Below are 15,000 nucleotides of genomic sequence, written 5' to 3'. Positions count from 1 at the left end.
TAATGTTATCATGATTGTTGGATTTAGACTTTTGGCTCATCCTGTAGGGAATATGGAACTTTTCCATCCTCGTTTCTGTTAAAAAAAAAATATATATATATATATATATATATATATATATATATATATATATATATATATATATACATATATATATATATACTCTTCTTTCCAAAGAAAATGCACACTCCATCCTTGTTCGCATATATATATATATATATATATATATAAAACTTAAACCCACTCTCGGAGAAAGATAAGCTGAGATACAGAGTAAAACCGTATATTTCGACCACTGACTGTGGTCCTCTTCAGCAGTTACAATTATAGGGTACATAGACAAGAGGTTATATACAGAGGAGGAAGGGGCATTGGGGGACTCAGTAAGCCTCAGGTCACTTGCCCCGAGTGAGGTCGGACGTTACGTCCCGTAGAGATGAACTTGTCAACCACCATACTAGTTATAGCATTGACCTTTGGATGTATTATAATTAGGAAACTTTTTTATTAGTGAGGACTCAATAATTTTTCTTTTGAAACTACAATTTGAATTGTACACTGTAGCTGCATTCCTCCAATCTATTCTGTGATCTAAAAGGCTAGAATGGAGGAATACAGCTGAGTTTTCTTGGCCGTATCGTATAGAATTTTTATGTTCTTTGATCCTAGTGGGTAGATCACGTCCCGTTTGTCCCCAGTACACTTTATCACAGTCGAGACATGGTATCTTGTATACTCCAGATATGTCCTTATTGGATGTTCTATGATGGACATTTACTACTTTTTTAAAAATATTATTATATTAACTAAAAGTGACCTTGATTTGGTTCCTAGGTAATAATTTAGATGCGGCATGCATGGATTCGTTATAAGGGAGTTTAAGTTTTATTTTATTCGTGTGTTACGACACCTACGTTACTTGAATATATATATATATATATATATATATATATATATATATATATATATATATATGCGAACAAGGATGGAGTGTGCATATATGTATATACATATATATATATATATATATATATATATATATATATATATATATATATATGATGTAAGCAGAATAGGAAACACAGGAGTCTTAGTCTTGAGTTTATTCCTGACTAGTTTCGCAGGTATGCTTTTTCAAAGGAATATGTTTACAAACGGGCTGTGGGCATTATATACATGGGGTGGACCTCACCACCTCCCCGAGTTACCATAGTTGGTGACGAGTGTGAACATCACATTGTGGCTAACGTAACAATGAAGAAATTTTTACAATTAAATATGATAACACCAATAACAAAGGAATTATTAATAGTAAATGTAACAATAGTAATGATAACAATGATGATAAATATTTGAATAATAATAGTAACAATAATAATAACAAAAATGATAATAATAATACAATAGAAGTAATAATAATAATAATGATGATAATAACAATAACATAAAATAAAATAAAAATAAATAAAAATAATAATAACCTGTTTCCTATTCCGCTTACATCAACCTGTCAGAATGTCTCAATATATATATATATATATATATATATATATATATATATATATATATATATATATATATATATATATATATATATATATATATATATATGTATATATATATATATATATATGTATATATATATATATATATATATATATATATATATATATATATATATATATATATATATATATATATAATATATATATATATATCAGAGGATTACAAAGGAGGAGCATGCCGCCAGGAGACATTTTGGTCCATATCTAGGTCGGATGCAAAAAATATATAATAATGATAAATAAATAAACAAGTAAGTTATTATAATATAAATAATAATAAGTAAATAAATAGGTAAAATTAAATAATAAACAACCAGGTAAACAGTAAATAATAATAAATTGACAGATAAATAATAATAAATGATAGTCAAGGAAATGATAAACACAAATAATAACAATCAAATAAATAAGTAATATAAAATAAATGGCAGGTATTACAATATCTTGCTTAGGTTTTTATCCAAACGAATCTTAAAGCTTCGAACTGAACTACATTGCACTGCCTCTGTAGGAAGTTTATTCCATTCATTAACTACACGGTTGGCGAAGTTGTTTCGACCCACTTCCAAATGAAATATATTTCCTGACCGTTTGAGACCATAATTTCTTGTCGGATTCTCATTCAGTGTGAAAATTTTGTCACTCTTGATCTTGTCAATTCCCTTTAGAATCTTAAAGACCTGTATCAAGTCACGTCTTAAACATTTTTCTTTGTCATAAATATCAATATCAGTGATGATAGTAAAAGTGTTTTATTTGCCTTCCTGTTATTGGTCTGAATGGGACGCAAGACAGAGCGCATCTTAGGTAACAAATACTCAGGAAAAATATATATTAATCAACAGTTGGCAACATCGCCATCGCTTGATTAGCTTTGGTCACCAGCAATACTGTCCGATGTGGTCCGTCCAACGCTCTCCCGTTCCAACAACACAATAATTTATTTGCCCAATGGTATCATGGTGCCGTCCGCATGGGTATTGTTTATATAATGAAGAGTATTGCCCAACTGGGCTAAGTGATAAGCTTACCCAGAGTATGAAAGCATAGCCCATTAGCGTAATAATGCTTCGTACCACAACATTGGGGTTAGCTTAGGGAAAAAAACAAACATTATTGGGAGAATGTTTATACTGAAATAGAAACACCTTATGAGATACTATTGTGTCGTATTGTCGGTGGCATTATTATTATTATTATTATTATTATTATTTTTTTTTTTTTTTGCTAAATGTTATAATTTTTATTAGCTCAATCGACACGCTTAAGGGTTTCCTTATGCTGACTGAAATAGATTGGCGACGGCCAGGATAATCACGAGTCGAATATGGACGCCAAAATTGGTCATGTCAAGATAACCTTCGTTGACACGGGACTAGTTTAGTAGCCGCTAGTGCTGAAATCGACTTGTAAACTACTACCCCTTTACTTGCTCAGTGTCAACGGAAAGTTAGTCAACTTGCCTCCAAACTATCCTAGAGTGAACACCTACTTGCCGGGCAAGTTAACTTGCCCAATGTCAACGAGACTATAGTCACGAGTGGAATATACGGTGTTATTCTTAAGAAAAATCTTCCCCTTCCAAGGATTTATATGATATTTATATAAGGAAAGAAAGATTTTTTTCTTAAGAATACCACCGTAAGATTCTTACGGTGGTATTCTTAAAAAAAATCTTTCCCTTCCAAAGATTTATAAAAGATTTATATAAGGAAAGATTTTTTTCTTAACAATACCACCATAAGATTCTTACGGTGGTATTCTTAAAAAAATATTTCCCTTCCAAGGATTTATATAAGGAAAGATTTATATAAGGAAATGTTTTTTTTAAGAATACCACCGATAGGCGTCAAATCTGGTCTATGATTTGTTTTGTGAGCTCATGGCACATCTATGTGACACACCTAAGTTGGTAAGGAGCCTACACCAGGAGGCGCTAAGTAGTTTTTGCCGAAACTGTCACCTTTGTCCTATTATGCTCTTGGAGGACTGTTTGTTGTTGGGGGGGGAGGCAGGTAATAGTCACTGCTGGGAATCTGAGAGGAATGCGGGATTCTAACCCAAAACTCATGCGAGACCAGCACGCTTCCGATTACGCCACCAGTGTATTGTTACGGAATAGATTGTATTGCCCAATAGTATTGCGACTGTGAACCAAGCTGAAGAGACCAATACAGAGTCATTGTTTTGTCAGCAATATTGATCGTGGAGGGAACTTTTGCTGGTGATATGGTTTAACGTCCCACACTCCCCCCCCCCCTATCGGGAGGCTAGGACGGTGCCCCTCACAGAGGGCTTTGTAGCGTGGAATTAAATTAACCATGCCCTTAGTTCAACTTCACCGGTGGCAGGATTCGAACCGCCCTCACCTCGACCTTCGCCGAGAGTAACGACGCCCTATCCCGCTCACCCAGCGAGCTTCCTAACACCTGAGGAAAACCTAACATGTAAAGTTACAACGCGATGTTGAGCTTGCACAGGTGGATGGAATAACTAAAGTGTCCATAGGGGCTCAGTACCCTCATATTTGTCACTTGTGGGCTTCTGTGCCAGTTAATGTTGAAACTGCGGGTGCCAACTGTCGCCAACGCGAGTATCGAGCAACAGAAAGACCAATTCGGTGGCAGTGCCCAATGAGAGCAGTCAAAACATGACACAAAAGTTCAGGGTTTCTGAGGTCAGATGGTGACTTGACCTGGGGTCATTCTGTTTGCAATCTCGATGGCAGTGGTGCTTAAGGCGTTATCACACTGGGCTATTTTTCCTCCAACTGTTGGAGCACTTTTGCAGTCCGCAGCTTTCGGGAAGGAATCTGATATGCTGGAGGAAAATTATATTTCCTCCAGCATAGACGACGTTCTATGTAAATTGTCGAGAAAACAAAATAGTATGCCATAGTGATTTTACGACGGTAAAAGTACTGGAGGTGGGCGGTACCGCCAATGAATCGGAGGTTGGAGGGAAAATAGCCCAGTGCGATAACCCCTTTACCCGGCGCCATGGAGCGACTGGCGCCACAGAGCGACTGGCGCCGGTTGTTGTCTTGATTCTTCCAGAATCCGGATCTATTCTCGTCTTCCTCTCCTCTGTTGCTAGGGGGAACAAGTCGGCAGCGGACGTTTTATTTCTATCTTTATTTTTTATTTATATTTTTTGTATTATTTTTTAATTGAAGAACAACGTTCCGTACTTGTTCATACTTTTTTTTTTCTTCCTTGTAGATGACTTGCTCTGGCTGATACCAGACTGTTTCATTCAGCTGTTGATCGAGTCCCCAGTTCGTCCAATTATGAAGTGAATAAAATCACCTGACGCTGTAAGATGCGTCATCATGATGAAGGGTTCCTTGTCTATGTAGGGCAATTCCCCCCTTGGACACGTGCTACCTCAGAGTCATTGTTTACCACATGTCCGTGGGCGGCAAGTGTTAAAAGTTTCCTTGTTTATGTAGGACAATTCCCCCCTTTGGACAGGTGCTACCTTGACGTGATTGTTGACAACACATCCGTGGATTATAAGTGGGAGGCGAGTGGCTATGTAGGTCAATTCCCCCTTTGGACAGAGTGTACCAGTAACTGTTGATCACATGTCCGTGAACATAAGTAGGCAGCGAGTATTATAGGGTCCCGTGGTAATGTAGGACATTTTCCCCCTTTGGACACGTGCTACCTCAAAGTGATTGTTGACAACACATCCGTGGATTGTAAGTGGGAGGCGAGTGGCTATGTAGGACAATTCCTCCTTTGGACAGAGTGTACCAGTAACTGTTGATCACACGTCCGTGGACGTACGTGAGAGGCGAGTGCTAAAAAGTTCCTTGGCTATGTAGGACAAAGTCCCCCCTTTGGACAGAGTGTACCAGTAACTGTTGATCATACGTCCGTGGACGTACGTGCTAAAAAGTTCCTTGGCTATGTAGGACAATCCCCCCCCCCCTTTTGGACAGAATGTACCAGTAACTGTTGATCACACGTCCGTGGACGTAAGTGGGAGGTGGGTAGAAAACATCGCATGTAACCGACCCCAACATCGGGTTCGTTGCTTTCTGCGGCGGCAGCGGCGGGGGCGGGTGGCACGCGCCGGCACGGACGCAGCAGCAGCAACAGCGACGTATCTTATCCGTTGTCGGTATCGGACCCTGATAGTATCAGATTTGTCGAATCCCTCATGTGCGGACTTCACGTGTGTGTTGTCTACATGGGCAGTTTCTGAAGCAAAAAACAGAAGCGGTCAGGTGTTCTAATTCCTCAACACCTTATATAATATACCATACCAAACTATACCATATAATACTATACCATGCTATACTATACTATCCTAGACTATACTAATCCCGTAACCCACTAGGGCATGATCACTATTATGTATATTTGGTTCAAGTTGTCGCCAGGCGATTTTATTAAACCGACCTGCGCAACAAAATTATTTAGTTCTTTCATTATAATTTTTTTCTCCCTCTCTTTTCGTAGGGGACTCTCACTCGTTTCGATCTAACATTTTGTGTTGCTGCAAAAATTAATTGATATTTTTTATTCAATTAGGGGAGTACGCAATGAATGTAAAGGAATCAACAGGAAATGTACAGTGATTATGTTATGAATTCAATCGAATCCTCGTGTGTTTTATGTGTGTATATATGTATTATGTATATACGTATGTATATATGTATTATTAATATACGTATGTATGTGTTGCGTATATACGTATGTATGCATATACTCTATGTATGTATGAATTCTTGTATGTATGTATGTCGAGCTCACAGGCACTATGTCGGCCAGTGGCCATTCAAAGTCCGCTGCTGAATGGTGGCCTCATTAATAGTTTATATGTGTCAGTGTGTCACTATACCATCCTCATTTCCTTCTCTTTTTCTTCTCGTTTCAGGTGAGTCGGAGAGGCTGAAGCTGCTTGTAGGAAGGTTATGCAAGTAAGTAGTCACGAGCGTCTTTTATCGTTGAGGTGATTGACCGGGACGCCGGTAGTTCAGTGGATACCGTCGTGGGCTGAAGAGTAAGTGGTGTTAAGTTCGATTCCCGGGGCTTGCTGCATTGGTTACCAACAGCCCTTGCCAGGCGGGGAGGCGACTCAACGTCGGCTTGAAGAAGAAGAAGAAGAAGAGACGGCTCGTCGAAACTGACAGGGCTTTGCCCTACCAAGGGTTTTTCACTTCCCACTGCGCGTTTGAGTTTGAGTGATTGACCAGAGGTCAAGACACATTTCTGGGTGATGTCCGGGTCACAGGTCACACTTGAGAGCCACTGTAGTAGTAAAGTAGGTCACATCAGTTTAACTACCGATCGTTAACCCATTCAACTCCGATGACAAGATGTCTTGTCATTTGGTCAAATAAAACAAAAAATCATAAAACACCAAAATGTTTGATCAAACACCAGAAAAATATGACGTCAGTCCTCGCTTCGCTCGCAGCGAAGCGAGGATTGACGTCATATTTTTCTGGTGTTTCATCAAACATTTTGGTGTTTTATGATTTTTTGTTTTATTTGACCAAATGACAAGACATCTTGTCATCGGAGTTGAATGGGTAAACAAGTTTAACATAATCTTTGCAATACGCTGTCATCGAAAGCGTGCTGGTCATGGATTCGATTCGAGTCCCGAGCTTCGGCTCCAACAGTCCAAGTGCGTAATAGGGCAAAGATGACGGCTTCGGCCGCAGTTATTCAGCGCCTTCTCGCGTAAGCTATTCACCTTACAATACACTGCAACAGTTACAATTTATGTGTATTTTAGAATAAATATATACAATAGTGTGTGTGTGTGCATGCATGTATGTGCGTATGTTCGCGTGTGTGTGTGATTCACCATGGTTCTTTGGATCACGTGTTGGACTAGTGATCGACAGCTATTTCCCTCCCGGTAGAGAGCTCAGGGCTCATATATGACCGATCTATGGGTAATGCTGTGACCTTACACGCACACACATCCCTAGCTCCCCACCCACGAGAGTTGGAATCAAGACCCGCAGTACAGTGATACTTAAATTATTTCATCCCTGGGCAGGATTCGAACCTGGACCTCCGTGTTGGCAGTCGGGAACTCTACTACTGCGCTACGAGTGTGTGTGTGTGTGTGTGTGTGTGTGTGTGTGTGTGTGTTTGATTAAGGCTGTAAGGAGACTATGGGGGAAAATTACTGGCCAGTAGGGACCACCAGCCCCTCCCACCCCCCCTGGAAAAAAAGATGGTGTCTGTTCTATTCTTATGCTTATTCTGAGTGCCGCCAGGTGATTTTTTCAGCTAAGAAAAGCTCAAGGCGCCAAAATGTGTAGGAAATGTTTCTATTTTATATTTACATTTCTATATTTTTACATTTTTATAGTATCACTTTTTGCATTTTTTTATATTTTAATTTCTTTACATTTTTCCAATATCACTTTTTGCATTTTCCTTTTAATATTCTTACATTTCATGTGTTTACATTTTTTTAATATTTTCACATGTTTACATTTTTCCAATATCACTTTTTGCATTTTTTATATTTTTACATTTCATGTTTTTTATTTTCTTATTTTCACATAGTTACATTTTTACAGCATCACTTTTTTACATTTTTACATTTCAATATTTTACATTTTATGTTTTCAATTTTTCTATATTTTCACATTTTTTCATTTTTACATTTTACAATACATTTCTCTTTATAATTCTGTATAATTACATTTACTCCGCTTGGTTGGGACTTCGTGAAGTACGACTTTCCTCAAAACCGAACAGGTCGTGGGAGATGGAATAAGATTGTGTAACAGACTCATGACTGGTCACTGAAATCAACGATTACTCGCGCCTTTGAGAGGGAAGGGCGGATTGTAATGGAAATAATTCATTGTGTCTTAAGCACTTTGGAAATACAATGGGGCACATTGCCTCGTCACCTTAATGACGCGTTCGACTTGTTTCGTGGTGTCGTGACGCCAAACATCTGTGGGGGAGGGAGGGAGGGAGGAGGGAATGGAGGGAGGGAGAGAGAGGAGGGAATGGAGGGAGGGAGAGAGAGGACGGAATGGGGGAGGGAGGGGGAGAAAGGGGAGTGGAGGGAGGAAGGAATGGAGGAAGGGACGGGGAGGAAGGGGAATGGTGGGAGGGAGGGGATGAAAAGGGAAGGAGGGAGGGAGAAAGGGGAACGGAGAGAGGAAGAAATGGAGTGAGGGAGGACGGAATGGAGGGAGGAGGGAATGGAGAGAGGGAGAAAGGGGAATGGAAAGAGGAGGAAATGGAGGGAGGGAGGGGGAGAAAGGGGAATGGAGGGAGGAGGTAATGGAGGGAGGGAGGGAGGGGAGAAAGGGGAAGAGAGGAAGGGAAAAGATCGTTGATCGATGGTAGACTCGATTGAACGCAATTTGATCAAACTTAGTAATTGGTTTGATGTAATCCTTCATTAAGGTCCGTACAAACTAGATAGTTAATATATGCAAGTAAATGTCAAAGATATTTAGATTATAAAAGAAATATACCAATTGTAAGCAGTTGTCCCAAATGTGTGTTGATTACCAGAACAGCGGCAAAACCATGTGTTCCTTCTTCACCATGGATTGTTCTCTCGTATAAGTTTTTTCTTCTTATCATAATCTCCTCTTTGTACTAGCACGGAATGCATACATGCACACACACACACACACACACACACACACACACACACACACACACACACACACACACACACACACAAAATATATATATATATATATATATATATATATATTTTTTTTTCTTTTCTTTTCTTTTTTTTAAACAAACACAATGTACTTTAATTCTAAACCATCAAGGCCGATATGCAGAAATTAAAAATATCCTTTCTAATTTGTTTGATTTCTTTTTACGTATTTCCATGTTTATTTGTTTCGTGGTAGTTGTTTTTGGGAGTCCTAACGGTTCTTGTAACTCCATAGGGTGGAGTCTTGTCTCATTTTATCGCAACGGGCTGGCCTCGTCTGAGGACTCGTGCACTCCTCTTCCTCCTCCTCCTCCTCCTTCTCCTCTTCCTCCTCCTCCTCCTCCTCTTCTGGCCACTGACGATGACAGTGGTGACAGTGCCAAGTCATTGCATCATGTCACTTGTAGGTCATTTCCAGTTTCTGTAAATGTCATAAAGAAAATGACGCTCACGATCATAGAAGTTGATGCAGATAACCTCTTGTTGAGTAACTTTGGGCGGACTAAAAGACAAAGAAAATTCTGGACGATGCCAAGTGGCCGTTCTCAATGGTACGTCACCGTTTAATAAGATAAAATAAGATAAAGAAAGAATTAACTTCAGAAAATAGTTTTTGGCGAAATGAATCAGTTCAGCATTTTTAATTATTTCTTTATATTTATCATTTCATTTATTGGTATTTTTGTTGTTATTTTTCTCTGCGTGGCTGTTTCCCATTGAAAGGGACAAGTGTAAGACGAAGTAGCCTATACAACGTTTTGTCAACCTTTTACGAAAATGTAAAACTGATTGATTGCGTTTTTTGCTTAATCCATTACTTACATGCATACATACATACATACATATACACATACATACGTACATACATACATATTATATACATACTTGTATACATTCACATATACACACACATACACACTTGCATACACACATACATATATACATACGTGTATACGTCCGCACGTACGCACACACATACATACACACATGTATACACATGTGCCTAAGCCTCTCTTCGTAAGGCAAATTTCTGAGTCTATGTGTCATTTTGGTCATTCTTCTCTGTACTGATTCTAGTGAATTGATGTCCATTCTGTAGGACGGAGACCAAAACTGTACCGCATAGTCAAGGATGGGTCTAACTATCGCTAGATAGAGTTTGATAATTACCTCTGCACTTCTATTCGTTACCGTCCTAGCAATGAAACCTAATGCTCTGTTACCCCCCTCTCTCTCTCTCTCTCTATCTCTCTCTCTCTCTCTCTCTCTCTCTCTCTCTCTCTCTCTCTCTCTCTCTCTCTCTCTCTCTCTCTCTCTCTCTCTCTCTCTCTCTCTCTCTCTCTCTCTCTCTCTCTCTCCCTCTCTCTCTCTCTCTCTCCTTTTTTTTACCCGTTAAAAAAGAATATAGATGGCAGATTTTGCAGACTACGGAAGGGAATAAACGAATTATGCTTGTCTTAATCCTCGGCCGAAATAATATGAAAAAGTCGCAAAATCCTTTGTGTATCACCATCCTTTGTCGCGAGACAGGTCATTAACATACAAAGAGAGACAAATGAGAGAGAGTTGGATAAACGAGAGATGAGAGACTGATAACAAGGTAACAACATAATAGCGCTGTCGACTATCCACTGGCATCAAACTCGTTAGCAGGACACTCTCCTCAATCTCAACCTCAATCTGATGGATTAGAAAGCTTTTGTGATTGGTTAAGTAGATCAGAATAACCAATCACGACCAGAGTAATGGCTAACAGTACCTAGTGGATACCGTCTTGAACTTATGATCAAGTGGTCGTGAGTTCGGATGCCGTGACTCGCTGCGCGCTTACTGTGTTGGTTACCGATAGCTTTGGCTAGGCGGGGAGATGACCCAACGTCGGAAAAAAAAAAAAAAAAAAAAAAAAAAAACAGCGGCTCACCGCAACTGACAGGGCTTTGCTCTACCAGAGGTTTCTCACTTCCCACCGCGTGGGAGTGGGAAGGTGAGTTTTGAGTGTGTAATGTAATTTACAGTTGTAGTTTGAAATTAATTGAATGGAAAAGGGAGCATGAGCCCGTGAAGGGACCTTTTGGCCCATGATTATGCCAAAGAAACATCAAATAATCAGATCCCACAGATTTGTCCCTATATATATATATATATATATATGTATATATTCCCGGTGTCATACCATAACAGAAATAACCTCAAAATATATTTATTATGTAACATTTGTATAGCCAGCCATCAAAGCCACTGAAAAGTGATAATCTTATACTTTGAGACCACATGTACTAGTTTAATTTTCTTTTTTTATATTACTCCAGGGTGGGTGGCACTTTGCATTTAACCTTTACTGCCGTCAGGTGATTTTATATAGCCGTGTGTATAGGTAATGATATGATGATGATGATGATGATGATAATGATAATAATATGATAAAATTAATGATAATAATAATAATAATAATAATAGTAATAATAATAAATGAATGATTATAATAATAATAATAATACTAATAATAATAGTAATAATACTAATAATGATAATCGATATTAAGTGATACAGAGGTACACTGACAAAATACAGTTTTTGTTAATTGTAAAACTAGTCTAATTTGGGTGGGTGTGTATTTGCGTGTGTGAGTGAGAGAGAGAGAGAGAGAGACCTCTGTGTGTGTGTGGGGGGGGGGTCGTGGTGTTGGTGGTGGTAAGTTTGGTGAGTGGTGAGTCTAGATGCGCACCTAAAGCAGCTCCAAGCTTCCAAGATTAGATTAAACAAATGCTTTTGTGTTACGCTGTAGCAATACTAGGTTTGTTTGTTTGTTCATCTCTCAGTTATTTAATGTCCGGATAGCTATGGACCAAAAAGGCGTTTTACAATGGGAATTGGGAATAGGGGATCTCCCAGTGCGTAACCAAATCTGATCGAGAAAAAGAATTGCTAAAAAAAAAAAAAAAAAAAAAAAAAAAAGACGTGACAGGTTTTTGGTTCGGGATTCGGGTTTTCCTTGACGTCTCCACAACCTTTTACTTTTCGAGGTTTACAGCATCCCCCCCTTCTCCCCTCCCACCTCCCCCGCAATATTTCGTCACTTGGCGAAGATTTGCGTTTCATCACTGTGTTTTTTCCTCGAGTTTCGTACGACGCGCGTTCCAGGTATTAACAGTATGTATATACAGTATATATATATATATATATATATATATATATATATATATATATATATATACATTTATGTGTGTGTATGTGTGTGCGCGCGCGTGTATATACATATACATATATATATATATATATATATATATATATATATATATTATGCTAATAAGAAATTCTGGTAACTTGTGTTCAATTATGCAAGAGTGACCACTGGGAAAGAGAAACTAAACAGAGCAAAGGGCTTTCTTATATTAAATCCAATGCAAAGTACATGTGATAAACGAAAGCGCTTTGCTTCGTTTAGTTTCTCATTCCCGGTGGTCACTCTTGCATACATACATGTGTGTGTGTGTGTGTGTGTATGTGTGATATCCATGGTCTTGGATCACGTGTTGGACTCGTGGTCGACAGCTATCTCCAACCCGAAAGAGAACTCAGAGCTCATATATATGTCCGATCTATGGGTAATGATGTGACCTTACACGCACACACACACACACACACACACACACACACACACACACAACTCCCCGCCCACGAGAGTTGGGAGTAACTCCAAGGTATCCTAGTCTGCTGTCTTCCTTGGCGGATTGGCTCTCAGTGAAAGGGGCTCATTTCCCGTCACTCGTGACGTCATGTCGATGTCGCCTTCCTGTGTTCGTGACGTCATTGTTGTCGTCGACAGAGTGCACGCGCACTTCCCACTTCTTTTGTCATTCTCCGGTTTGTTTATCTTCTCAGCCACCGTCGCCGTTTTCTTCATCATCTCCCATGTTGTCTTGGTCATCTACTGTCTTCTTTGTCTTTTGTCTTCAGTCTTCTCTATCACAATTTTCTTTATCTTCTATTTTGGTGTCATTTTCATCATCTTGCCCGTCTATTTTATTCCTACCGATTTTTTTCGTCTTTATCACGTCATCTTCATCTTGTCCGCCATTTTGTCCGCCATCTTGTCCGTCATTTACCTCAGTGGCATCTCTTCAGCAGCAAAGGTACTTCGGTGCTGGTACACTAGACATTACTCGCTAGGAAGAGTTCGCGACGTTCAACCAAACCATCTTTCTTTCTTTGCCTCCGTCATCCGTCCTGCTTCTTTCACCTTTTGACATATGTGTGCAATTCCCCCTCCCCGCCTGCTGCTAGCCACACGCATATTGATGACATCATGCCTGCCGATCCCCGTGTTGATCAACATCCGCAGGTTTTATGACGAAAAGCGAGTTAACTTCGGTGTGCCGAGCAATTGGATTTCATCGATTGAATTCTATATTTTTTTTCCCCTTTTCTTTCTTCCTTTGTGGAGCGGTTGAGGCGTTTCTGGGAAGCGACGATGATGGTACACACCCCCCCCCCCCATCTTCTTTCTCCCTCTCCCAACCCTCAGTCTCTCTCTCTCTCTCTCTCTCTCTCTCTCTCTCTCTCTCTCTCTCTCTTTCTTTTTTTTTTTTGAAAGACTGTCACCCTCCCCATCTTTCTCCCTCTCTCAGCCCTCGGACTCTTCTTTTTTGTTTTGAAAGACTGTACACCTCCCCCATCTTCTTTCTCCCACTCCCAGCCCTCAGATTCTTTTTTTGTTTTGAAAGACTGTCAACCTCCCCCATAGTCTTTCTCCTTCTCCCAACCCTCAGACTCTTCTTTTTTTTTTTTTTTTGAGACTCTCTACCTCCCATCTTCTTTTCCTTTCTCCCAACCCTCAGACTCTTCGTTTTTGTTTTCGTTTTTTTTTCATGTTATTGTTATCCTAATGAGGCTAAAGCGCCTGCCACACCGACGCGACTCGAGTGAGTTCGTTTGAGTAGAAACGACTTCGGTTACATTCTCTTATTTTTTTGGATCCACAAATGTCACATCACCTTTGCATCACATATTGAGAAGCTGAATGAGGTTGAACCTATACGAATGTTAGACACTTTGTTGAATTGTAAACTTAGGGAAGTCTGGAACGCTGGAAGCGAGGTCATCTTCCAGGTTTTCAAATTCACAACACATGACGAGAATCTTGAATGTGTGACGTCATTTCCAGCACAAAATTTTTTACTCGAAAGTGTTCCATTTTTTAACAAACGTTCATCGTGCGTTAATTTGTTTTGTATCAGTAGGCTTAATGGGTGAGAAAGTGACCACATATATGAAAGTTATGTTTACAAAGCTACTTATATAAGTCGTTCCGAAAATGTGGTAGTTTTAGATATTTATTAGAAATATTTGAGATATATAAAATATTCTTAAATCAGGGTTCGAACCGCCTCCCTCCAATTTGGCACTTCCAGAAGTGGCACTGCCCTAGCCAACGTGGCAACAGGCCTATGTTACGTGATATGTATGTTTGTGTTTGCGTCCACACACTTTGGTGCTGGGTGAGTACTTGATTATCTTTATGCAAGGATAAATACGTACACACGTGTGAATTGTGTGTGTGTGTGTGTGTGTGTATGTATGTGTGTGTATACACACCAACGTGTATTCTTTCCGAGATGATGTATTCCCCGAATTGTCCGTGTTTATATTCTGCACATCATACGCCCAATTCATCTGTTTTTATTCCGTGCGCACGTGCCTGAGTCATTTCTAGTTTGTGTGTGTGATTCACCATGGTCTTTGGATCACGTGTTGGACTTGT

The 15,000-nt window shown here is 39.4% G+C and overlaps 1 protein-coding gene across 5 annotated transcripts in view; it reads left to right on the top strand.

The window, feature by feature from the left end:
- Rgl (Ral guanine nucleotide dissociation stimulator-like) overlaps positions 1–15,000 on the top strand; it is a 235,468-nt gene that overhangs the window by 150,928 nt on the left and 69,540 nt on the right. The window contains exon 1 of one of the 5 annotated variants that reach the window (XM_076185503.1): positions 6,453–6,495. The exons of the other annotated variants lie outside the window; for them this stretch is intronic. Coding sequence (XP_076041618.1) covers positions 6,490–6,495 — 6 coding nt within the window. The 5' untranslated portion in view covers positions 6,453–6,489. Of the gene's footprint in view, positions 1–6,452; positions 6,496–15,000 lie in introns of those variants that run through there. 5 annotated transcript variants of the gene reach the window in all.

Source organism: Oratosquilla oratoria, chromosome 5 (assembly GCF_046742065.1).
Source record: "Oratosquilla oratoria isolate Oo_2021 chromosome 5, ASM4674206v1, whole genome shotgun sequence".
Taxonomy (NCBI): Eukaryota; Metazoa; Arthropoda; class Malacostraca; order Stomatopoda; family Squillidae; genus Oratosquilla; species Oratosquilla oratoria.
Note: the sequence above shows the minus strand (reverse complement) of the source record. Positions and strands in the feature narration are given on the sequence as shown.